Below are 24,669 nucleotides of genomic sequence, written 5' to 3' on the forward strand. Positions count from 1 at the left end.
TCATTTATTCCCCCCCCCCCCCCCCCCCCAGATCTGACTGCCCCTTCTCTGTTCACACCCTTAGAATTTAAATGGGTGCAGCCTGCCTCCGCAGTTGGTGGGCCAGCATATGGCTCGCCTTCTCTCCATATCCATATTGCACCCTCCTCTTCCTCCGTAACTGCCCCACCACCTTTCATAGAATTTACAGTGCAGAAGGAGGCCATTTGGCCCATCGAGTCTGCACCGGCCCTTGGAAAGAGCACCCTACTTAAGCACAGGCCTCCACCCTATCCCCATAACCCAGTAACCCCAACAAACTTTTTTGGACACTCAGGGCAATTTAGCATGGTCAGTCCACCTAACCTGCACATCTTTGGACTGTGGGAGGAAACAGGAGGACCCGGAGGAAACCCAAGTAGACACTGGGAGGACGTGCAGATTCCGCACAGACAGTGGCCTAAGCCGGGAATCGAACCTGGGACCCTGGAGCTGTGAAGCAACAGTGCTATCCAACACTGTTGCCAACCAACCTGTCGTCAACTTATCAAACTTCAGGGCAGCATGGTGGCGCAGTGGGTTAGCCCTGTTGCCTCACGGCGCCGAGTTCCCAGGTTCGATCCCGGCTCTGGGTCACTGTCCGTGTGGAGTTTGCGCATTCTCCCCGTATTTGCATGGGTTTCGCCCCCACAACCCAAAGATGTGCAGGCTAGGTGGATTGGCCACGCTAAATTGCCCCTTAATTGGAAAAAATGAATTGGGCACTCTAAATTTATTTTTTAAAACTTATCAAACTGGCCCTGCAACTACTTCCTCTCCTCCCATATTCAACTGGTGCATATCTAAGTCCGGGATCGTTCCCAGTAAACCCTTCACAAACCCCACATTGTCCCAATTCGGCGGACATATGTTCACTAGCACCATAGGCGCCCCCGCTAGCACCCCACTCACTATCACATATCTATGCTCCGGGTCCATCACTTGTCAGGCAGACATGTTTAATGGTTTCCTTGCACTATTAATGAAATATTGGGAGCATTGTCACAGAGATCCTGTTTTCTGAATGTTTTAATGTGGTTGGACCTGTTTGTACCAACACCAGTGAATTTCTTTGGCGGCTAAGGGGAGAACTTGAAATGGGGAAAACTGCAAGCTTTTAATCACCATTTCAGCTCCACACCCTGGTTGGTGTTTTACTCGAGATCATAATCCGGCTCAACTCGATTTTGCAGCAGGGTTCTGGAGTAGCATCAGTGCCAGATATTCAAACAATCTGTGAATGTCAATAGCTGAAGATGCTAGAATCCCAGCTGTGAAATGGAACTGACTTGGCAGTAATTGGTCAATTTCATATGGACTTTACCCGAGTACCTTCAGGGATTGAGGTGGAATTTTATCAGATTCTCCTCATGGAAGTTGATGGGAGTGATCAATGATTCCTCAAATCAGTAAATATGCCTATTGGCATTATTATACCTAATGAAAATCACTTTAGAGTTGTGGAATGGGTGTGATTCAGTGTCAAGATTGACAAAATAAATATAGGGAGGAGGAGATGAAAGGCATTGCCAGGAACTGAATGTGGATGCGGATTCTTGTAAAATCTTATCTGTTAAATCTATTTTTATTTTACTTTTGCATTAGATTGTTGGAATCATCACACGACACAACTTAAGCCATGATTTTCTATTGATGAAACTGAGGCAGCACAAGATGACAATGTGATCCTCTTCCTCACAGTGCAACATTCCAGAATCTTCCTTCCTCCCCCCCCCCCCCCCCACCAATGACTTTGATTTTCAGGGGCCATCTGATAAGGCAGGACATTCCTTGGTGCCAGTACCCCGCTCATTCACCTGCCAAACCGGCGTCAAATTAACAAGCAACAGCCACTGAAGGACCTCAGCCCCTGACGTTAGCCTATAATTCACAGCACTACTTGCACCTGTTTAAAGTAGACGGTGCTGATTTTGTTAATTGTGGAATTAACTGCAGTGTTTGTATATCTGTGTTAATGCGAGACGGAAGCAGTGAAAGGGAAGGGTTTATTTTATATTAGCTAAGCTTCTGCAGTTGGGCCTCCAGCAGTCTGAGCATTTTGCAATACATGAAGCCAGTTGAACATTTTATTCAGTTTTGCAGTTGGTTGACTTTGCACAGCGTTCATTGTCAAACAGGTCAAAGGATGGTCTGGAAAAGGCACAAAACAGAAAAACACTAACGCGGCAAAATTAGAGATGTTTACTAACCAATCAATCAAAAAATTAACACAAACTATCCTTTTGTTTCTATGGCATTTTGTTCAAACACTAAAACTGCAGACAGAATCACTGGATATTGCAATTCTGCAGGTAAACTTGTTCATGGGTACAAACCTGAGGCTAGGTTTGAACACTACAGACAGAAAATGCTGGGAATACATTGTCCTCAAGTGAAAAGATCCAAGGTGGAAACTTCATTTCAAACAATGACTGATCTGCTGAAGGACCTGCAGTGTATTACCAGCGCTGCCACTGGTAACCACTCCAGATCAATCCAGTTCTGTAGCAGTACCCTCGTTGTGATTTCCATGGTAACATGGTTTGGGTTATAACATGGGATGTACAGATCCCTGAATCAGTGCAAATAATGTATGGTACTAACACAGTAAACATATTTTGATCTCTGATCACCATCAGCAGCAATTATGAAAGAAATTGTAATGTAATGATACCCCAAATTAATACTTTGATTTCTTTGTGGGTGTAATTTTAGCAGAGTTGTCAGTACAACAGTTTGGGGGTGTGTGTGTGGAAATAAGGTGTTTGAAGACATGTATTTGTTAAAAGCTGATGGAATCAATGAGAAAAGGGAAGCTGCTAGTTGAGGCTTCTTGTGAAACAATTTAGAAACTTCTTTCCCACACTCAGCCATAGCATTTTGCCATAGCACCCGTTCGCCTGGGCTTCTCAATTATAATAATTTAAATTTTCACATCCAATGAGGGCAGGGTAAATCTGTCATCTGGTTTACTGTAACCGTAGAAGTTCAAATACTTGAGAAAATACTTCCATGTTGTAAGATTAATTGTTTAAAAATAAGCTGTGTATGTGAAGAGTTAAACTACACAAAGGGAGCCCACATTAGCAACTCCAGGGAAAGGAGCCTTCATTAATAGCGCTATGTTCTGAATTTCTTTTTTAAATAATCCTGTATTTTATGCTATTTAATGTTTGCCGTTGAGAGCTTCAATGTGCTTGAACTTTTTTTTAAAAAGTTTGATTTGGGACTTAAAGCGCATTTTAAAGAACAATGGTTTATTAGAAATCTTACTTTTGTTTTTCAGTTGTTTCTTGCACCTGATTGGCCATTAGATCAATGTATAGTTTCCAAGTTTTGATCATTTTAACGATATTCCAAATTACAGACTAATCCTAGTTGACCCTGAAAATATTGTACGCACCAGCAATATTTGTGATGAGCTTAAACCCCATGCTCTATAAGAAGCAAAAGCAAGATTTACCCGTCTTAGCACAGCAAGTCTAAATTATCTCCAGTGCCATTTATTGTAAAGTGCTTTCTTCCAGCCTGCTTTTGCTTGAGGGACAACCCAGTGTCCAGTTTTGGGCTTGTTTTCTATGTTAATCTCGGCACAGTTTCTGAGGCAGGGGACAAGTTTGGTTTGAATTTGGATCTCAGAGGTTTCACACACAGTTGAAACTGTGTATCATGGGGCCCTAGGACCGTGTAGCACAGAGCACTAGGATTTCAGGTTTCCTTTAATTCTGATATTTGGAGCAACTGATACAGATTACCACTTGGATTAGGATTTATTCACTACAGGCAACAGTGCTAAAAGCAGCTCTTTCCAAACCTCCATGCCCGCAACATTCAAGGAGGGGAAAACACAAGGAATTAACAAGAGGCACAAACCTGATCTGGGCTGTAGTCTTTAGCCCACATTAGAATTGTCTGTTAAACCTGAAATATTCAGTGTGGTGAATGATACCGTAGTTGCTGTGATTTGAGTATTATCAAGTTGTCATATTTGCACTTATTATTTGATATGAGCTAATTATTTTACATCGGGAAGCTTCTGAAGCCAAATGTAATTCTCAGTTTATTTTTTTATTTCATGTTTTAAAATTTCTGTTTCTGTAATAATCTTTTATATTTTTAAGATTAGTTTACATTGTAATAAACATTCCTAATTGTGATCCTGCAAATGTTGATTCAGCACTGTTTTTTATATTTTTTTTCACAGGATGTAGATGTTGCTGGCTTCGCCAGCATTTGTTTGCCAAGCATATTTCCTAAGCAATACCTTGGGAATTGTGTGGCGTTGTTAATTCGATGATTTTAGAGTTAGTTTGTCTCGCTAGGCTTGTATCTCCTTCAACTTCATGCATCCTCCAAATTAATACCAGGGTTTAAAAGATTAAATTATACAGGCAGATTGCATAAATTTGGCTCTTGATTCCCTGCAATCAAGATGTTTACAACCAATCAAGTACTTTGGCAGTGTAATTACTGTTGTAATGGCAAGGAACGCAGTTGTCAATTTGTGCACAGCAAACATCCACAAACAGCAATGTGATTTTTTTTGTTCGTTTAAGGGATAATTATTGGTCCTCTTCAAAATAGTGCTATAGGATATTTTACATCTATTCAAGCAGGCAGATGGAGCTTTATTTTAACATCTCAGCCAAAAGACAGTACAGTACTTCTGACAGTGCAGCACTCTAATGTCAGCCTGGGCATTTGTGTTCAAGCCCTGGAATAGGATTTGAACCCAGAAAGCTGTGACTCAGACGAGAATGTTATTAACTGAGTCACGGCTGACACTGTAGGAGATATAGTTGCCAGAATAATGGAAATTTGTATTCCAAATCGAGATGAAGAACATCTTTTAATTAACCTTTGGACTACTCTGTACCGGACTGGTATTTCTCAATGATTTGTGAACTTGAACTCTCTGATCCTCTGCACTTTTTTCCCTACCATTTAGAAAATATTCTAATTTATCTTTCCTGACTCTGAAATTAATTTGATTTGATTTATTATTGTCACATGTATTAGTATACAGTGAAAAGTATTGTTTCTTGCATGCTGTGCAAACAATGCATACCGTACATAAGGAAGGAAGGGGAGACGGCAGAATATAATGTTACAGTTATAGCAAGGTGTAGAGAAAAGATCAACTTAATACGAGGTAGGTCCAATCAAAAGTCTGATGGTAGTAGGGAAGAAGCTGTTCTTGAGTCGGTTGGTAAATGACCTCAAACCCACATTGAAAATCTATTTGCATAGTCTTGCCCATATGCTTAATCTGCAATACTTAACTGTCCCTGCTATTTTTAATGTAATCTGCAAGTGTGGATGTACAACTATTCCTTAATCCAATATTTCATAAAAACGGTGAAAAGCTGAAGCCTCAGAACATTCTGACAATCAGAATACCTACCTGATATCTCCATTCCCTGTCTCTTCTCTGCCAATCAATATACAATCCTAACTCAAAAGGCTACCATCAATTTTATGACCTGTATTTGTGGTGCCTAGTTTTGGTCTTCAAGTGGAAACATATTTTTGTGTCCTTCCTATCAAACCCTTTCATAGTCCTAAAGAAGTCTATCATGTCACTCCTCGGCCTTCTCTTTTGCATGTTCAATCTTTCACAATGGATATAATCCCCTCAGTTCTGGTATCATCTTGTACATAGTTTATATGTTTTACTCTATTTATTTTATAATATGAGGCAAAGTTAAATGTGGCCTAACCAGAGTTCAGGATAAACTTGACTTCTCTGCTTTTCAATTATTTCCTGAGAAAAATCCCAATACTTTGTTTTTACTGCCCTTGTTAACACTACTTTTAATAATTTGTGTATTGTACCTCTGGATCCTTTGCACCTCTACCTCATTTAGAATCTTATTTTCCTAAGAAGTGTACATCTTTGTACCAAAATATACCAACATAATTATATTGAAATTGCCAATTAGACACCTATGACTACCTCCTCCAAAAGGAACAACCAGATTGTAAACATAATTAAACCTTAGCTCTAACCATAATGAGAGAATCCAGAGCTTTCCCACAATGGACAGACCTGTGGTTACCTGATTTCTCTCTCCTTAAATATTGGAGTGGCATTAGCAATACTCCCCAAATCGAGAACTTTGAAAAAATGATTTAACACTTTGCAATGTAATATATTTGGGTGGAAATCTATCTCAGTCCCATTATTTTCAGCATTACCATTTTCTTTTTTAAATTCCCTTTCTGCCTTGGTATTTTATTTCCCTTTTGGAACATTTTGGAAGGTGGCAGGCCAGGTAAGGCACATGGGATCCTTGGCTTTAACAATAGTATACAAAAGCAAGGAACCGTTACAAATCAGTAGTTAGCCCTCAGCTAGAGAAAAATTTATATTTCTGGACACCGCACTTCAGAAAGGAGATTAACAGCTTGGAGAGGTTCTAGAGGTGATGTATCAGAATGGTGCCAGGAATCAGTTATTTGGAAAGATTAGGGAAACCCAGTAACCAGCTTTGAGATTTTGATTTTTAAAATTGCCAATGGGTTGATAACTTGGTTTGTAAAAATAATTATGACCTGGAATGCATTGCTTGAAAGGGCGCTGCCAGCAGACGCCACGCCCCAATTTTAAAGTTTTCTCCGTTTTCAAATTCCTCTCTGGCCTCGTCCATTATTTGTGACCATCGAGCCTGACAAAGCTCTGTGCTCATGGCCTCATTTTGATCACTCCATCATTGTTAGCTCTGGCTCCAGTTGGCTTGACTTTATGCTCTGAAATGCCCTCCTTAAACTTCTCCAACTCTCTTCCTTTGAAATTCCATGAAATCTACTTTCTGTCTCCTTGAGTATCTTGTTTTGAAATGTTGTTTCATAATGTTCTATGAAGATCCTGCAAGGCGTTTTACTAAGTTAAAGGCCTTATGGAAATACACGACGTTGGTGTGTAAGGAAAAAATGGACATCAAAAGGGAAAGAAAGAGCTGAGGAGTGGGGCTGATCGAATAGCTCAACAAAAGAGTCATCAGAAGCAATTGGTCCAAAGGACCACCACCTGTGCTGTAAACCTTTATTAAAAAGACGGGTGTTGATATTAATGTCAAGTTTTTATTGAAGTGATTGAGCGAGTTCCGGTGAAGTGCAGCCCCTCAGAGGTGCTTCGTGCGCCTCATCCAATTGGAGTTCAGCGCGCGCCAATAATGGGAAGATCACGTGTTGCACACAACAGGCGCGAACCGGAAGTTGACGAAGCGCGCATGCGGGTAACGAATCGGGCGCGTGAGCGCGGCCTGGTCCTTGGCATAAATTTGGATGTGATGGACACGGACAGCCCCGAACAGTGAGCTTCTTTACTATTTATCGAGCTGCAGCCCGGGTGTTGAGGAAGATGGGGAGGGGAATTGTGGGTGGGGGCGCAGGGGAATTGGGGGGAGGGGGGTGCGCAGGAAAATTGGGGGGGTGCACAGGGGAATTGGGGGAGGGCACAGGAGAATTGGGGGGCGTGCAGGGGAATTGGGGGGTGGAGGAGAATTGGGGGCGCGTGCTGGGGAATGGGGTGGGGTGCGTGTGGTAGTGTGACTAGGGAGATCATATTACCTTAGAACCAAGTTGCCATTGTTACAGCAGTCCCGCTGCCCATTGGCCCAGGCAAGTCATGTGCCTCTCTGCCAATTGGCTGTGGCTAGTCATGTGACTCCCCTACAAGGCGGGGTATAAAAGCTCGTATCAGCTGGCAGTCGGCCTTTCATTGCACGACCACTGGGCTCACATCTAGCATATTAAAGCCTGATATTTGGATCCTCTCTACGACTCATGTCCGATTGATGGTACATCAATTTAATAAGCTAGATTTTGAAGATGGAACTGCGGTTCAAGCCCGAATGCCTCCGCATCAGCCGGCATGCTGCAAACGCCTCAGCAACTTTTAAACATTGGCTGGCGTGTTTTAATGGCTACCTCGCTACTGCAGAAAACCACCCGACAAAGGAGCAAAAACTCCACATCCTCCACTCGTGCGTGGGCACCGCCGTCTACTCGCTGATAGAAGATGAACTGGACTATGATGTCGCTATGGACCTGCTAAAAGGACATTTTATCAGGCCAGTGAACCAGGACTACGCGCGGCATCTCCTGGCTACAAGGCAACAATTCCCTGGTGAGTCCCTCGAAGATTTCTATCGGGCCCTCATTGTCCTAGGGAGAAATTGTGCCTGGCCGCAAGTCTCTGCGGCCGAACACACTGAACTCTTGATCAGAGACGCCTTCGTTGCGGGCATGCAGTCACCTCAGATACGCCAGAGACTCCTTGAAAAAGACATTCTAAGCCTCGCTGAGGCACGGATCCTCGCATCCTCTCTGGAGGTCGCTGACCGCAACGCGCGCGTTTATGCCCCTGGCTGCGCTGCAGCTCCTTGGGCAACGTGGCACACGACCCCCCTCACCCCCGCCTACTCGGACCCCCAGACCTGCGCTACGGGATGCCCCGATAAGCCCACGGGCCCCCGCTGCTATTTTTGTGATCAGGCCAAGCACCCCCGCCCGCGCTACCCAGCCCGCACCGCAGTCTGTAAAAGCTGCGGCAAGAAGGGCCACTTTGCAGCCATCTGCCAATCGAAGTCGGTCGCTGCCGTCCCGGACAGCGACCATGGATCTCCCCCACCGTGCTCATCTAGGGCCCCGTGTGGCACGCGGACCATTTTGTTCACCCCCCACCACGTGCAGCCGACGGGCGCCGCCATCTTGGATCGGCTCGGAGGACCCCGCAAGTGAGTACTTTATTGTGGATGACGACTCCGAGTTCCTGCCTCGACTCGCCTCGGTGACTCTGGACCAATCACGGCCCCCTACGCTCTCCATGGCGACCACGCAGATCCGCCTCAACTGCCACGAAGTGAGCTGTTTACTGGACTCCGGGAGCACAGAGAATTTTGTCCACCCCGACACGGTAAGACGCTGCGCACTCCCCGTCCTCTCAGTAAAGCACAAAATCGCTCTGGCCTCGGGTTCACACTCCGTCCAAATCACTGGGTGCTGCGTAGCGGATCTCACGGTCCAGGGAAGGGTTTTAAAAAATTATAAATTTCTCATCCTTCCCCGCCTCTGCGCACCGGCACTTCTTGGACTGGATTTTCAGTACAACCTACAGAGCTTGACTTTTAAATTCGACGGCCCTATTCCCCCCCTTACTGTCTGCAGCCTCACGTCCCTCAAGGTCGACCCCCCTTCCCTGTTTGCGAACCTCACCCCGGATTGCAAACCCGTCGCCACCAGGAGCAGACGATACAGTGCCCAGGACCGGACCTTCATCAGGTCCGAGGTCCAAGGGCTGCTGAAGGAAGGAGTCGTTGAGGCCAGCAACAGTCCCTGGCGAGCCCAAGTGCTGGTGGTTAGGACTGGGGCGAAAAACCGGATGGTCATCGACTACAGGCAGACCATCAACAGGTTTACGCAGCTGGATGCGTATCCTCTCCCCCGTATCTCCGACCTGGTTAACAGGATCGCGCAGTACAAGGTCTTCTCCATGGTGGACCTTACGTCCGCCTATCACCAGCTCCCCATCCGCGCGGGTGACCGAAAGTACACCGCGTTCGAAGCGGATGGGCGACTCTATCACTTTTTAAGGGTTCCATTCGGTGTCACAAATGGGGTCTCAGTCTTCCAAAGGGAGATGGACTGAATGGTTGACCAATACGGTTTACGGGCCACCTTCCCGTATCTCAACAATGTCACCATCTGCGGCCATAACCAGCAGGACCACGACATCAACCTCCAAAAATTCCTCCGTACCGCAAAACTCCTTAACCTCACTTACAATAAGGATAAGTGCGTGTTCAGCACCGACCATCTAGCCATCCTCGGCTACGTAGTGCGTAATGGAGTAATAGGCCCCGACCCCAAACGCATGCGCCCCCTAATGGAACGCCCTCTCCCCAACTCACTCAAAGCCCTCAAACGCTGTCTGGGCTTCTTTTCCTATTACGCCCAGTGGGTCCCCAACTACACCGACAAAGCCCGCCCACTTATCCAGTCCAACACTTTTCCCCTGTCGACGGAAGTCCGCCAGGCCTTTAGCCACACCAAAGCGGATATCGCAAAGGCCACGATGCGAGCTATCGACGAGTCCCTCCCATTCCAGGTCGAGAGCGACGCGTCCGATGTAGCTCTGGCGGCCACACTCAACCAAGCAGGCAGACCCGTGGCCTTCTTCTCTCGAACCCTCCACGCTTCCGAACTCCGCCATTCCTCGGTGGAAAAGGAGGCACAGGCCATAGTAGAAGCTGTGCGACATTAGAGGCACTATCTGGCCGGCAGGAGGTTTACCCTCCTCACGGACCAACGGTCAGTAGCTTTCATGTTCGACAATGCACAGAGGGGCAAGATCAAGAATGACAAGATCTTGCGGTGGCGGATCGAGTTGTCCACGTACAACTACGATATCTTGTATCGTCCTGGGAAGCTCAACGAGCCTCCAGATGCCCTGTCCCGCGCAGATAGACCGCCTCCGCACCCTCCACGCGGACCTCTGCCATCCAGGGGTAACCCGCTTCCTTCATTTCATTAAGACCCGCAACCTGCCCTACTCCATCGAGGAGGTCAGGACTGTGACCAGGGATTGCCACATTTGCGCAGAGTGCAAACCGCACTTTTACCGACCCGAGCAGGCGCATCTGGTAAAGGCTTCCCGCCCCTTTGAACGTCTCAGCATGGACTTCAAGGGCCCCCTCCCCTCCAACAATCGTAACATATACTTTTTAAATGTGGTTGACGAGTACTCCCGCTTCCCTTTTGCCATTCCCTGCCCCGACATGACCACGACAACCATCATCAAAGCCCTCCACTCCATTTTCTCCCTGTTCGGTTACCCCGCGTACATCCACAGCGACCGGGGGGTCCTCCTTCATGAGTGACGAGCTGTGTCAATTCCTGCTTAGCAGAGGCATCGCCGCTAGCAGGACGACCAGTTATAACCCCCGGGGTAACGGTCAGGTCGAGCGGGAGAACGGTACAGTCTAGAAGACCGTTCTACTGGCCCTTCGGTCCAGGAATCTCCCGGTCTCCCATTGGCAAGAGGTTCTCCCAGACGCCCTCCACTCTATTCGGTCTCTCCTCTGTACTGCCACGAATCAAACACCTCACGAACGTCGTCTTGTTTTCCCCAGGAAGTCTTCTTCTGGGACCCCACTCCCGACCTGGCGAGCCGCCCCCGGGCCCATCCTGCTCCGGACGTATGTGCGGGTGCACAAGTCCGACCCGTTGGTTGAAAGAGTCCAGTTACTCCACGCAAACCCGCAGTACGCGTACGTGGAGTATCCCGACGGACAACAGGACACGGTCTCCCTTCGGGACCTGGCACCCGCCGGCGTGCGGTCACAACCCCCAGCATCAGCACCCTCCCCCCAGTCCCAACCACCCCCAGAGCCCCCGCAACCCAGCGCACAGGAACCCCCTTCCCTGGTCCGACTACCGCTAGCTCCGACCAGGGGTACGGACACAGGACCACGACCAACGCACCCGGAGTCACGGACGACCACTGCTCCACCGTCACCGGCGCCGCTGCGCAGATCCGGCAGGACACTGAAGGCACCCATTCAGCTGATCGAGTCAATTTGATGGACCTTATGGACTTTCATGTTCGGCATATGTTCCTTGCCTGTGTTTTTTTCTTAATATTACGGTTATTGTTGTTTTTTTTCTCCGGTACACTATATAGTTCGTTGGTTTTCTTACACGTTCGTCGCGGGCCAGTGGGCAGCCATAGTTATCTCGGTGCTACTTGAGTAGGTCTCTAGTCATACTACCAGTCTTATGGGACACCCCCCCCCCCTCCCCGTCTCTCCTGTCACTCCAGCCCACCCCCCCCCCCCCGCTTCTTTCTCACCAAGGGGTGAATGTGGTAGTATGAGTAGGGAAATCATATTACCTTAGAACCAAGCTGCCATTGGTACAGCAGTCCTGCTGCCCTTTGGCCCAGGCAAGTCATGTGCCTCTCTGCCAATTGGCTGTGGCTAGTCATGTGACTCCCCACTGATTGGCTGAGAGGATGGTAGCTCCGCCTACAAGGTGGGGTATAAAAGCTCGTGCCAGCTGGCAGTCGGCCTTTCCTTGTACGACCACTGCCGGGCTCACATCTAACTTATTAAAGCCTGATATTTGGATCCTCTCTACGACTCGTGTCCGATTGATGGCACATCAGTGCGCAGGGGAATTGGGGGGGGGGGAGGACGTGGAGGGGGGAAAGAGATAGGAATGGGGAGGGAGGGGTGATGGAGGGAGGAATGGGGAGGGAAGGAGGATGGGGGAAGGAGTGGTAATGGGGGGATGGCGGAGGGAGACCTGAATGGGGGAGGGGGAATGGAGGGGGTGGGGGGAAATGCGGGAGTGGGAATGTGGGGGGAGGGGGGTAGTGGGGTGGAGAATGGGGTGGGGTGAAGTGGGAGGGGGTATGGAGAGGAAGTGGGAGGCGGAATGGAAGGAAATGGGGAGAGGGTGGGTGAAATATGGAAAGGGTGGGGGGAGGGGGCATGAGGGGAAATGGGTGTGGGGAATGGAGGGAAATGGGGAGGGAAGGAGGAGAGAATGGGGAGGGGTGGAAATATGGGATGGGGATAATGGGAGAGGGGGTGGGGGAGTGGGTGAGGAAAATGGGGGGTGGAGGGAATTCGGGAGGGGGAATTGGGGATGGAGGGGAAGATGGGTGGTGGTTAGGGTGACTGGATGAGGAGGTTGGAGGGAATAGTGGGGGCGGGAGAATTATGGAGGGAGAGTGAATCAGGGAGGGAGGGGAGATGGGGAGGGCGAGGGAATGGGGAGGGAGGGGGATGGTGATGAGGTGGAGGTATGGGGTGGGGATGGGTTGGGTGAGGGGGTTAGGGATGAGAGGAGTGTGGGGATGATGCCAGGGGTTGAGGGCAGGTGGGGTGGGGGGATGGGGGTGTGTGTATGAGGGGTGTGGGGATTGGGGAAATGAGGGGGTGGAGCTGAGGGAAGGGGGATGAAGGGATCTGGGGATGGGTGGGATGTAGGCGGTGTGGATGAGGGGGGTGGAGATTGGGGGATGAGCAGGGTGGGGAGGGGGGTGTGGGGATTGGGATGATGGGGGAGTGAGTTGGGGTGACGATGGATGGGATGAGAGGGAGTGGGGATGAGGGGGGGGGGTGTTGGGGGTTGAGGGTGGGTGGGAATGAGGGTGATGGGTGGGGATGGGGGGTGGGGATGAGTTGGGGTGGGTGGAGATTGGGGGGGGTGGGGATATGGGGGGGATGTAGGGGCGGGGATGGGGGGGTGGGAAGGGGTTTGAGGAGGGGAGATAGGGCAATGAGGGTGAGGAGCGGAGAGATGAGGGGGAATGAGGGTGAGGATGGGAAATGAAGGTGGATATGGAATAAACATGAGGAGGGGGAGATGAGGGTGAGGAGGAATGGATGGGGTAATGAGGATGAGGACAGGGAGATGAGGTGAGGAGGGAGGAGATGTCAGGAAGGGAGATGGGGGTTATGATGGTGAGAAGGGGTAGATGGTATGAGGGTGAGGAGGGGGGAAATGGGTGAAGAGGGGGTAGATGGGAGGGGTGAGAGTGGGAAGATGGGGGCAGAACGGTAGCACAAGTGGATAGCACTGTGGCTTCACAGCGCCAGGGTCTCAGGTTCGATTCCTCACTGGGTCACTGTCTGTGAGGAGTCTGCACGTTCTCCCCGTGTCTGTGTGGGTTTCCTCCGGGTGCTCCGGTTTCCTCCCATAGCCAAAGATGTGCAGGCTAGGTGGGTTGGCCATGATAAATTGCCCTTAGTGACAAAAACAGTTAGCAGGGCTTATTGGGTTACAGGGATAGGGTGAAAGTGAGGGCTTAAGTGGGTCGGTGCAGACTCGATGGGCCGAATGGCCTCCTTCTTTACTATATGTTCTATGTTATTAGGGTGAGGTTGGGGAGAATGGGGTGCAACGAGAGGATGGGGAAGGGAAGGAGTGGACAGGGAAGGGGAAAGAGAATGAGCGGAGGGAGTGAGGAGTGGGCAAGGGGGTGGGAACGGGGGAGTAGGGGGATGGGGAAAGGAGCAGAATGGAGGGGGATGGAGAAAGGAGGTGGGGAAGTGGATGGGGAAAGGAGGCGATAGAAGAGAGGAGGGGATGGGGAGAAGAGGGAGTGTGGGAAGAGGATTAGGATGGGGAGGGGGTTGTGGGTGAGGGGCTTGGGTGGAACCATAGGTGGGGAGAAAGGCGGGTAGGGAAGAAGGGGCACGAGGTAGAAGATGGTGCACAGGAGGGCGTCGACGGAGGGGGGAAGGAGGGCTTACGGAAAGGGTTGGGGTGGATCTTGGAGAAAGAGCTGGTTCCTGGTGGAGGAGGGTGGTCCCTGGGAAGGAGGTGGGAATGTGGGTCCTAGGGAGAGAGTGAAAGGGATGGGTCTCGAGGGGAGAAGCAAGGGTTGAATCTTGGGGAAGTTGCTCAGGGGGAAGTTGGGGGAGGGAGGGAGTGGGATGGGGTGGATCACGATGGGATGGGCAGGCTTACGGGGGGGGGGGGGGGGGGGGAATCCAGTAAACACAGCTCCCAAATTCTGCTCCTCTGCTGTGGAAGTGATTTTTTGAGGTTCACTTCATATTGCCGCATTATTTCTATTTATTACTGAGATGGAAAGTTAAAACAGGAGAACTTTAACTTCACAGCCCACTCGTTGCTCGGGTGTTTTCACGCAGTACCCAATTGAGTTCCAAGTGGAAAGCTCCTGAATCCGCACAATCACTGCTCCCCAATCCCGTCTCTGAGACCTGCATCCTGGGATGAACGCTACAAATTGGCTGGCATGGAGAGTCACATGAATAACCACCTCAGATTTCTGCAACAAAGTCAATAAGTACCAAACCGAGTTGTGAAATCTTTCTTTCCACGTTTTTGAGCCGTGATTAAGGGTCCGGATCATTCATCCTTTGAAATAGTCTGATTCTGGTGAAATGTAACAGTGACTGGAACGGCTTTTAAATTGTGAAGAAGGGACCAGCTAATCGTCCGTGTCTCTGTCTGTAGTCCAAGCGCTGAATTTTAAAATGATCGCAATGAGCACTGGATGGAGTTAATTGAAAAAGATGAATCTGGAATGTGAACTGTGTTCGAATTTCGGAAACCATAGGACTGAAATGATTCTCAGACGCTTATTTTACTTTCAATTTTATTCTGCAGTAGGTTGCATACACCGTGTCTACATGTACTGAAGGTAAAATACCCAACTTTGTTTAATCTGCACCAGAGCTCACAGCAAGTGACTGACTCAGTATCACAGCAACAAAAACAAATACAATACAAATAAATAGTTTCATAATTAATATAAATAGAATTAAATATTGTTTAAATAGCAGCTGGCACTGTATGTACATTAAGGATTTAATCCAAAAGTTGAGCTTGTAAACAATCTACAGGTGGGACACTACTTGTCATCAGTCAGAGTTTGTGGAGCAAAAATCAGAGGAGTGAATTAAATGTGGGTAGGTTGATGAAAAGGTGTAGCCGGCAGTGTTGCTCCCGGAGTCAGACCTTAGAGATAAGAAAGAAAACAATGAGCCGAGCAACACCCTGTCACAATGCAAGACCCAACATCAGAGCTAACCCTTGGCTGAAAAGTTTGAGATTAGAAGTGGTGTAAAGCGAGGCCTGCCTGGCCTTCTCTTCGTATTGACCTGACTCTAAAACACTGCGCACACATACATCTGTTCGGTCTGATAAACTTCAGCTGAAAGCGGCTCCTGTGAAACATATATGGGTAAACTTTTGGAGAAATCTCTTACATAACTGATCAAAAAGGCCCATTAAAATAGAATCTTTACAATAAGTATTCACTTGGACTGGCATTCGCGATAGGGTTGGGATGGCGGTAAGGAGAGGGTGTTTGAGGAAAGGGAGCTGGCATTAGGAACAAGGCTAGGAATCAATGGTGTAGTTAGGGATAACTTGACTTCTGTTTTCTCAAGAAAAGCAGATAAAGGCGTGATATAGTTGGGGCTCTTAAAATGATTAGAGAATAATTATTTCCTCTGTTTAAGAGTCCAGGACGATGGGCTATAATAAATTTAGAGCTAGGCTGTACATGACTGACAAACTAGGAACTGTGGGATAGCTGAGAGATTTAGGGGTCAAAATACTGAAATCGCGAAGTGCTAGTGGACAGCAACACATTTTTAAAAAAAGCCTTTATCTCACTGGGGCTGGAGTACAAAGTGGTGGAAGTAGTGTTATATATATTTTATGCAGCTCTGGTGAGACCCCATCTAAAGTATGATTTCGGTTCTGGGCACTGCACCTCGCCGAGGGTATATTGCCTTGGGGGAGGGAGCACTATGCAGTGAAGGTTCACCAGAATTATATCTGATCTAAATGTTAAATTTGGGAGACAGATTGCTTGGATTTAGCATCGTCGAAGATTAAGTGGTGATCTGATTGAGTTATTGAAAACGATTACGGCATTTGATATGGTCGGGATAAACTATTATTTAGTGAGAGCCCTGGACGAAAGGGCGTAGTCTGAAAATTAGAGCTAAAATAGCGTAAATCTGTAACTTTCTCCCTTCAAAAGCTACAGAAGTTCCAAATTAAAATCAACAGATTTTTCTGAGGCAGTGAAATGATGGGTCATGGAATCTAGGCGGGTAGATGAAGTAGCAATGCAGAGGGTTGGAGAGAGGAAGGCGAATGAATGGATAGTGGGGTTGAGGTCAGGCGACAGAGCTGGCTGGATGTGTCCAAGGTGCTGAAATTGAAAGCTTTCGGTAGCTTTCGGGATTGGCCTTTTGGAAAGCACGATAAATAAATACCGTGCACATCGTATACTGAACTGAATAGAATCGGCTTTAAACATTTTAACAAGAATGGAAGAGACCAGCGCTCTCTGGGGCAAGGATCAATCTGTAATTTTTTTGACAAAGAGTCATCTAGACTCAGCGTTAGCTCCCTTCTCTCCGCAGTAATTTGTTTTCATCAATCTGTAATTAGTCGGGAGCTAAATTGGAAACTGAAAACTAGTTAGGGGGTGCGGTGGTTCAGTCACTATAGCATTGTACAATGTATACCAAACATACCGTCACTGGCTCTTTAACCACAGATATCTGCCAGTAAAAGAGGGATGTGGCGGTCGGAGAGCTCAGATCCTCAACCTATAAATTGTCTATTTCCCAGCCCCGGGGATTATTTTAAAAACAATCTCCGCCCACTGTAATCCTATCCTAGGTGCATTTAGTCATTTTAAATCATTCCCTCACGGTGTGTGGCGGAATGTGTCTGGGCCACTCTGAACTGTAAAACATATCAGCAATGATCTTCTCAGTGCCGTTCTTACCTTTAACCAAGCCGCTAACAGCCCAAGCCACTCATAGCACCGATTCGGTCCAGTTTCACTCCGAAGCAGCCCCGTGATGGTCCCTTTTTGCTCCTGCCTCTAAACCGCAGGGGATTGTTGCTGAGGTCTTTCAGGAGACGGGCCAGGACCGCTTCCTGACGGAAAGGTCGGCCACCAATCTCTCGGGATTCGCGCTCCCAGGGAAGCTCCAAATCGGACTGATCGGCGTTGAGTTCAGGAAGGGAAGCGGCTGGCGACATCTCTTCTGCCTCATTGTTCAGCTCGTCTGAGGGCAAATAGTGCCCATATTCATCTTCCAAAAGCCTGGATAAGGTCTGAAAATAAGAAAAATGGGTGGGATTTATATACAAGACCTGTTCGTGGACACAGCTCAGAAAAACGTTTGAATTTACATGTAACACAATCCATATACACGCTGCTCTGATTGGAATGTACAGCTTCGAAACTCTCTGAAACATCAGCCAAGTCTATGCAGAAAGGAAGCAAAGATGCCGTTTAGTGGTTAGTGACAGCTAGAAACCTACACCCTCGCTGTTTATGGTTAGTCGCTCAGCCACAAACAGGAGGTAGTTCGCCAGTGTTTCACTTCAACGGACACGATGTCAAATAAATAGTTGAAGTGTAGCGTTACCTGGTTATCAACAGCAAACAATGGAGGATGAACTACTACAACCATTCGCCTCGACCCTGACCACTTCTAGTGGACCAGCAATACCTGGGGTGGTCTGAGACCACTGGTCTGATTCGGTGGCCAGTGCTGACTCTTTCAGCTGTAGCCTAGACATCATTAACACAAGATAATCTGGCGTTTGGACCTCTTACCTGCAGGCTATCATCTGACCTTGGTCTAGCTTGGGCTTGGATCAGAAGCACAAGCAAGAGTCCGCAGTAGAAACTCGTTTGTCCGCTCATCTTCTCTGTTTCTGATTTGGTTTGGACAATTCTTCACGGAGAATTAGTTTCTTCGCTTGCTCTCTCTTTCCCTGCCGTCTCTGTGCTCAGACTCCGGGTCTTTTATTTCCATACTGGCTGACGTCATCTCCCCGTGAATTAATATTCCAAATATTAATTTATTCATCTCCTTCCGTCATTTCCCTGCGATAAAGGTAATAGTAAATACGGTAAAGGGAAATGTCACTAGATATGATGTGCTTGTGGGATGGAGTAGTTTAACTTATATGGTAAAGTCAGTTGCAGACATGATCCCACTCTGGCAGCCAAATGGGTCGTTTTAAACAGTTACAAATCAATTCAGTTTGCATACCTTAGGGTCTTTGGATTGCCGAGCCGAAGGGGAGTTTGCTCATTTTGGCCAGACCCAACAGTTATCCTTTTAGTAAAAGGTTTGTTTTCTTAAGAGTAAATTACAATCTAACATTAAAATTAACCACTCAGACTAGAATTAATCCGGGGATTACTGAGTACATGGGTGTGTAAAGAGGGCGAGGATGATCCCATTTTGCAAGTAACTGCTTTAGTGATCTATTCAGTGATATTCATAAAAGAAACAGCACTTCCAATCACTTACTGTCCCATTAGCTTTTTCATTGCCTTCTGTAATATTGTATAGGCAGCTTCCAAATCTCAACTGACTTCAGGTGCTGCGTATGTTCCGATAATAGGCAATGCATTTTCTGTGCGATATATCAAAACAACACCTTCCAATGCCTGATGGAGTAATGTAAATGCCACAGATAGAAGCGACAAAGATTCAATCTGTAAGAAGTGTTTTCTCCTTCAAGGGGATACAAGAAAAGTGACATTTTACCAGTTGTCAGGAATGCTTGTTCAGAAAGAATCACATCCCAATACTAGAGGGGCTGTACATTAAGCACCAGACTGCTGGGTCATTGATACTTGAAACATTTTTTATCTGAATATTATACATGAATTATATTTACACATGCCACCATACAACACTGACTACAGAATACTTCTTTACTGGTGGTGAAGCGCTTTTATGCATTTTGGCGCCTTGAAAGGCAAGATCTCTCTTTAATACATAGCATGTATAAATCTATCCACTGTTCGTCGCGCATTGACTCATTGAATAAGAAGAACGACTTTATCTCGGTGCCCATTAGTGAAATGGTAAATGTTGGAAGTATGGTCCGAGGAGACATAAAATGTGGGTAATATGCCAGATTTCATTAAGTGTACACCGCCGATGAACCTGTGAGAGGTTAATAAAGTGGCATGACTTTGAGATATGACAGTGAACATCCTTACAAAAACTGTAACCTTTTAAAGAAATGACACTGCAAGCCACAGCCCATGGCTGCATGGAATGTTTTAGGAGTTGTGTCATAACATAGCAGATTGCACTCTGCAATGCGGAACGTTCTAGAGATCCCTCAGCTATCGGACAAGAGATAATTGGGTGGTCGGGCCAGACAGCTCTTGTCTCCAATATCTCAAGATGTTAAAGCTATCAGATACATGGGTCAAATGAACTTTGAGTTATTTAGAATTGTATTTGATTTCTAAATAGATTTTACTTAACGTTAGTGAAATGGAACTACGCAATAGACAGTCATGCCGAGCTTTTTAGTAATGGCTAATGTTTGTGCACTTAAGTAAATGTATGGAAAGACATGACGCTCTCATAATATTTCACTGGAAGATTGGAGGCGTGATGCAGTGTGCTTAGTTATTTCAATGTGTTTTCTGCACCAATAGGAGAAAGCAATTTACGATTCATTAATATGAGCAGAATACAGCGAATGCTGGAAATCTGAAATAAAACAAAAAATCAGAACTGACAAAACGTCATTGACCTGAAACGTTGACTGTTTCTCTTCCTACAGATGCTGCCACACCTGCGGGAGTACTTCCAGCAATTTCTGTTCTTAAGATTCATTCCTGGTAATTCAATTTCGCAACGCGTGAAATACCTACTTCGGTACATATTTGTGACCAGCTTTTCTCACTGATTTAATTCATTTAGAAGTTTTCCAGAATGAAATACTTTGTAACCCGAAAGTTTCAGGCTGGGTGAAAGATTTGTTAGGTTTTTATCAGACAGCACTGATAAATGAGTTCTGTAGAAGGGCCACTTAGTCTAGAAACGTTGACTCTTTCTCTCCACAGATGCTGTAGACCTGCTGTGTTTATCCAGCATTTTCTGTTTTTATTTAGGCAGGGCATCCATTAGCTCTCGGGGCAAAACTCAAGACCGCGTTTGCTTCCATTTTATGAAAGCAGGATGGAGAATGTGGCCTCTTTCTGTGGCTTGTGCTTTTCAAAACCATACCCAAAACAGCCCCCCTTCCCTCACATGCCCAGAAGCACGTTGGCTGAAGGGTGGAATGGAAGAATAATCGGGTGGACGTTGAAACTGCAAAATAGGGTGTGAATGACTGCCATCTGAGCTTTCAGATCTCACACAAGTTCCAGCTCTTAGCCAATCAAGGAAAACTTCATTCAGTGGCACCCGGTGAGACAAACTGGAAATGTGTCGAGTGGTTGACAGTTGCAAACATGAAAGTTACTATTTAACATCTGAATTGTCGATGCTTGGTTTCCTCGGGCCGCCCCTGGAAATAAGCAGGAAAATCTATGGGCGAGTTTCTCCTGATCATCCGCCTCGGGCAAGAGCGGCGGAAACTCTGGGAAAATGTGTAGTCGCTGAGTTTTTAAACCTTTTTACCCCCGGAGTTTCCTGTTATGGTGGCTGATCGCGGGGACCCGTGGATGGTACTTGTTGGATCTGCAATACATCCTTTGAATTTAGGAAGAAATGCCACGCCTTCCCTTCCCGGAAACGTTTGTTCTCAATCACAGATCTTTGGATTTGAAGCAGTTTTAAAAAACTAAAAAATGAAATGAAATGAAAATCGCCTATTGTCACAAGTAGGCTTCAAATGAAGTTACTGTGAAAAGCCCCTAGTCGCCACATTCCGGGTACGGGAATTGAACCGGCTGCTGGCCTGCCATGGTCTGCTTTAAAAGCCAGCGATTTAGCCCTGTGCTAAACCAGCCCCAACGTTATTGAACGTCTAGTTATTGAACTCTGGGTTAAAGCATTCACTATGTTAGACATGTTGGGCCGTAAACTTCCAGATGAACTGGAACGTCCTGAAAGAGTCCTGAAACGTTTTCTCTGTTTTTCTCTCCACGTATGCTGCCGGACCTGCTGAGTATTTCCAGCATATTCTCTTATTCCAGATTTCCAGTAAGCGTTGCATTTTGCTTTTGTATCCTTGTGGTCTTGGCTTCCACCCCGACCAAGCATTTTTCACTACTTGATGGGATCTTTCGGGTTATTTTTGTGAGCCATTCATCTAATTTTATTAGATTTGGTCAGTAAATAAACTCTTTAGAACATAGAACATACAGTGCAAAAGGAGGCCATTTGGCCCATTGAGTCTGCACTGACCCACTTAAGCCCTCACTTTCACCCTATCCCTGTAACCCCTCCTAACCATTTTGGACAATAAGGGCGATTTATCATGGCCAATCCACCTAACCTGCACATCTTTGGACTGTGGGAGGAAACCAGAGCGCCCGGAGGAAACCCAAACAGACACGGGGAGAATGTGCAGACTCCTCACAGGCAGTGACCCAGCAGGGAATGGAACCCAGGACCCTGGTTCTGTGAAGCCACAGCGCTAGCCACTTGTGCTACCATGCTACCCTTTAAAGGAAGGGAATTTCCATGTTGGGTGACTAAAATGGCTATTGAAATTAGCCTTCCATTATACATCTCTTGGCTAGTGGGTGCCCTGAACTCGCTGCCGGTGGAGGTGGTGGAAGGGGGGACGACAGTGACATTTAAGGGGCATCTTGACAAATACATGAATAGGATGGGAATAGAGGGATATGGACCCAGGAAGCGTAGAAAATTTTAGTTCAGACGGGCAGCATGGTCGGCACAGGCTTGGAGGGCCGAAGGGCCAATTCCTGTGCTGTACTTTTCTTTGTTCTTTGCTATCCCAGAGCTATTCCACTTTAAAATAAAGCCAATTTGGAACAAAAGTTGGGTGGCACATTCGATATTGCCCGTTTAATAACAAGGCCCATATTAAAATTACTCCACTTAAAATGAGTGGGTGCCTCATTTGAAATTAATTAATTAAAGTTACGTTCTCCTTATTGTGCATTTTCGGACTTAGATTGGGGGTCTGGCCAACTTGACACGGGTAATGTGCAACAGCTTTGAAAAACTGACTAGGAGCCATCAATGTTATTTGCGATCCTTGTTATGATTCTAATGTAAATTCACAGTCCTGAAACGTTTTCTCTGTTTTTCTCTCCACGTATGCTGCCGGACCTGCTGAGTATTTCCAGCATATTCTCTTATTCCAGATTTCCAGTAAGCGTTGCATTTTGCTTTTGTATCCTTGTGGTCTTGGCTTCCACCCCGACCAAGCATTTTTCACTACTTGATGGGATCTGTTCATCGTGGCGCGCCGAGTGGGGAATAATTTAAAATGTAGCCCCCCCCCCCCCCCCCCCCCCCCACACAGCTGTGTCACTCCTGCTACACATGCTTGAGGGCAGGACGATCGCAGCTCAACCCTTCATCTCCCCTCCCACTCTAAAGTCGAGACTGTGCCCACTCTGCCCGTGGTTCCGTTTCTAGTGTGGATTGTTCATAAATACTTTCGGTCGTTATTAAAATACACAGCTTAATTGAATTACTCTATTTGAACGAGATGCCAAGCTTTCTGAATCATCTGTTTCATTTTGCTCTCGGAAACTCATGGTGACAATCGTTGAACTAAGCGTAAAGCCTTGTCCTCTCAAAACCCGTGGCAATACACATCCCTTGTCCAACGCTGTACGCGCTTACTCAGATCGGGGTCTAACGTGCACTGTGACCCGCGTACTGTGACCCGTAACCCTACTTTGAATATCCAACCCAGACTACTGAAACCACCACACTCTCTCTTCTCCGTACTCTGTATAAATTGGTGAGAAAAGTTGGTGAGAAATGGGAGTTGAAATTGACAAAAACACCTTTCCATTGAATTTTCCCTCATTGGGGCAGCACAGTAGCACAGTGGTTAGCACAGTTGCTTCACAGCTTCAGGTGCGATTCCTGGCATGGGTCACTGTGTGGAGTCTGCATGTTCTCCCCGTGTCTCCGTGGGTTTCCTCCAGGTGCTCCAGTTTCCTCCCAAAGTCGAAAGATTAGGTGGATTGGCCATGCTAAATTGCCCTTAGGGTCCAAAAAGGTTAGGTGGGGTTACGGGTGTGGGTTTAAGTGGGGTGCTATTTCCAAGGGCCCGTGCAGACTCAATGGGCCAAATGGCCTCCTTCTGCACTGTAAATTTTATGATTCTATGGTGTCCAGGCAAGGGGAAGCAGTGGTGTAGTGGTATTGTCACTGAACTAATAATCCAGAGACTCAGAGGAATGCTCTGGACCCGGGTTGGAATCCCATCAGGGCTGATCATGAAATTTGAATTCAGTAAGTTCAATGATGACCATTGTCGTAAAAACTCATCTGGTTCACTAACGCCCTTTAGGGAAGGAACGCTGTCAACCTTACCTGGTCTGACCTACATGTGACTCCAGATCCATAGCAATGTGGTTGACTCTTATTCTCTTGGGGGTGAGCAATAAATGCTGACCCAGCCAGCAATGGTCACATTCCATGAACAAATAAAGGAAAAAAATCTCACATGGCCTTAATGAGGCTCAGTTGGTAGCACTCAAACCTCCAAATCATAAGATTTTGGGTTTAAGTCCCACTCCGGGTTGCGACCCACAGGTGGGTTGCAGGCAGGTACCGGGAGCAAGCGGTCACACCATTCCCACAGTGGTCCCAATCGTGGGAAAATGCCTAATGGCCGCTACTGACTTTTATATTGAGAATGGCGGTTGCTACCGCCCGCCTATTAAAAAAATAAATAATGCTGTGCGGAGTCGTCCAGTATGAAGCAACAGCAGAGAGCAGGTCATGCGCCCTGCATGTACACTTGATGTCAAGTGCCTTGTACGTCCTTTTGGCACCAAATCAGAGAGCGGAGTTGTTTCCATTTTCCAACTGTTGAAAAGAGGACTGTGAAGATGGATCATTTTCTTAAAAGTAAGACGGCCAGAGACTAAAATAGGCAGTATGTCTACTGGACAGGATCTCACAACAGAATCGCTGGGGAGAGCTGCTCAGCAGAGTCCAGGGCAGAACAGAGCAGTGCTAGCGTTATCACTGTGCAGAGCATCAGGAGCCCTGGTTAACCGTCTACAAATAAGAAACTTAACTTGGGAACATAGCAGTATAAATATAATTTCTTGAGGTATGGTTTTGTCAACTATGCCAGTGCAGATAAAGATTCAAAGCCCATGGGCTGGATTCTCCGCACCCCAACGCTGAAATTGTGCCTGGC

General features: G+C 47.0%; 2 protein-coding genes across 2 annotated transcripts in view; one reads left to right on the forward strand and one right to left on the reverse strand.

The window, feature by feature from the left end:
* clcn6 (chloride channel 6) overlaps window positions 1-4,184 on the forward strand; it is a 71,718-nt gene extending 67,534 nt beyond the window's left edge. Inside the window, exon 23 of the mRNA XM_038773737.1 lies at window positions 1,624-4,184. Coding sequence (XP_038629665.1) covers window positions 1,624-1,704 — 81 coding nt within the window. The 3' untranslated portion in view covers window positions 1,705-4,184. The remainder of the gene's footprint in view (window positions 1-1,623) is intronic.
* Window positions 4,185-15,143: 10,959 nt separating this feature from the next.
* Window positions 15,144-18,339, reverse strand: LOC119950647 (C-type natriuretic peptide prohormone). The gene is made up of 3 exons (XM_038773257.1): window positions 18,158-18,339; window positions 17,315-17,649; window positions 15,144-15,519 (listed from the first exon to the last, which is right to left on the reverse strand). Exons 1-2 carry the CDS (start codon window positions 18,245-18,247, stop codon window positions 17,329-17,331), a joined length of 411 nt encoding a protein of 136 aa, XP_038629185.1. The 5' UTR covers window positions 18,248-18,339; the 3' UTR covers window positions 15,144-15,519; window positions 17,315-17,328.
* Window positions 18,340-24,669: the final 6,330 nt, after the last annotated feature.

The sequence above is a fragment of the Scyliorhinus canicula genome, chromosome 16 (genome assembly GCF_902713615.1).
Source record: "Scyliorhinus canicula chromosome 16, sScyCan1.1, whole genome shotgun sequence".
Lineage (NCBI taxonomy): Eukaryota > Metazoa > Chordata > Chondrichthyes > Carcharhiniformes > Scyliorhinidae > Scyliorhinus > Scyliorhinus canicula.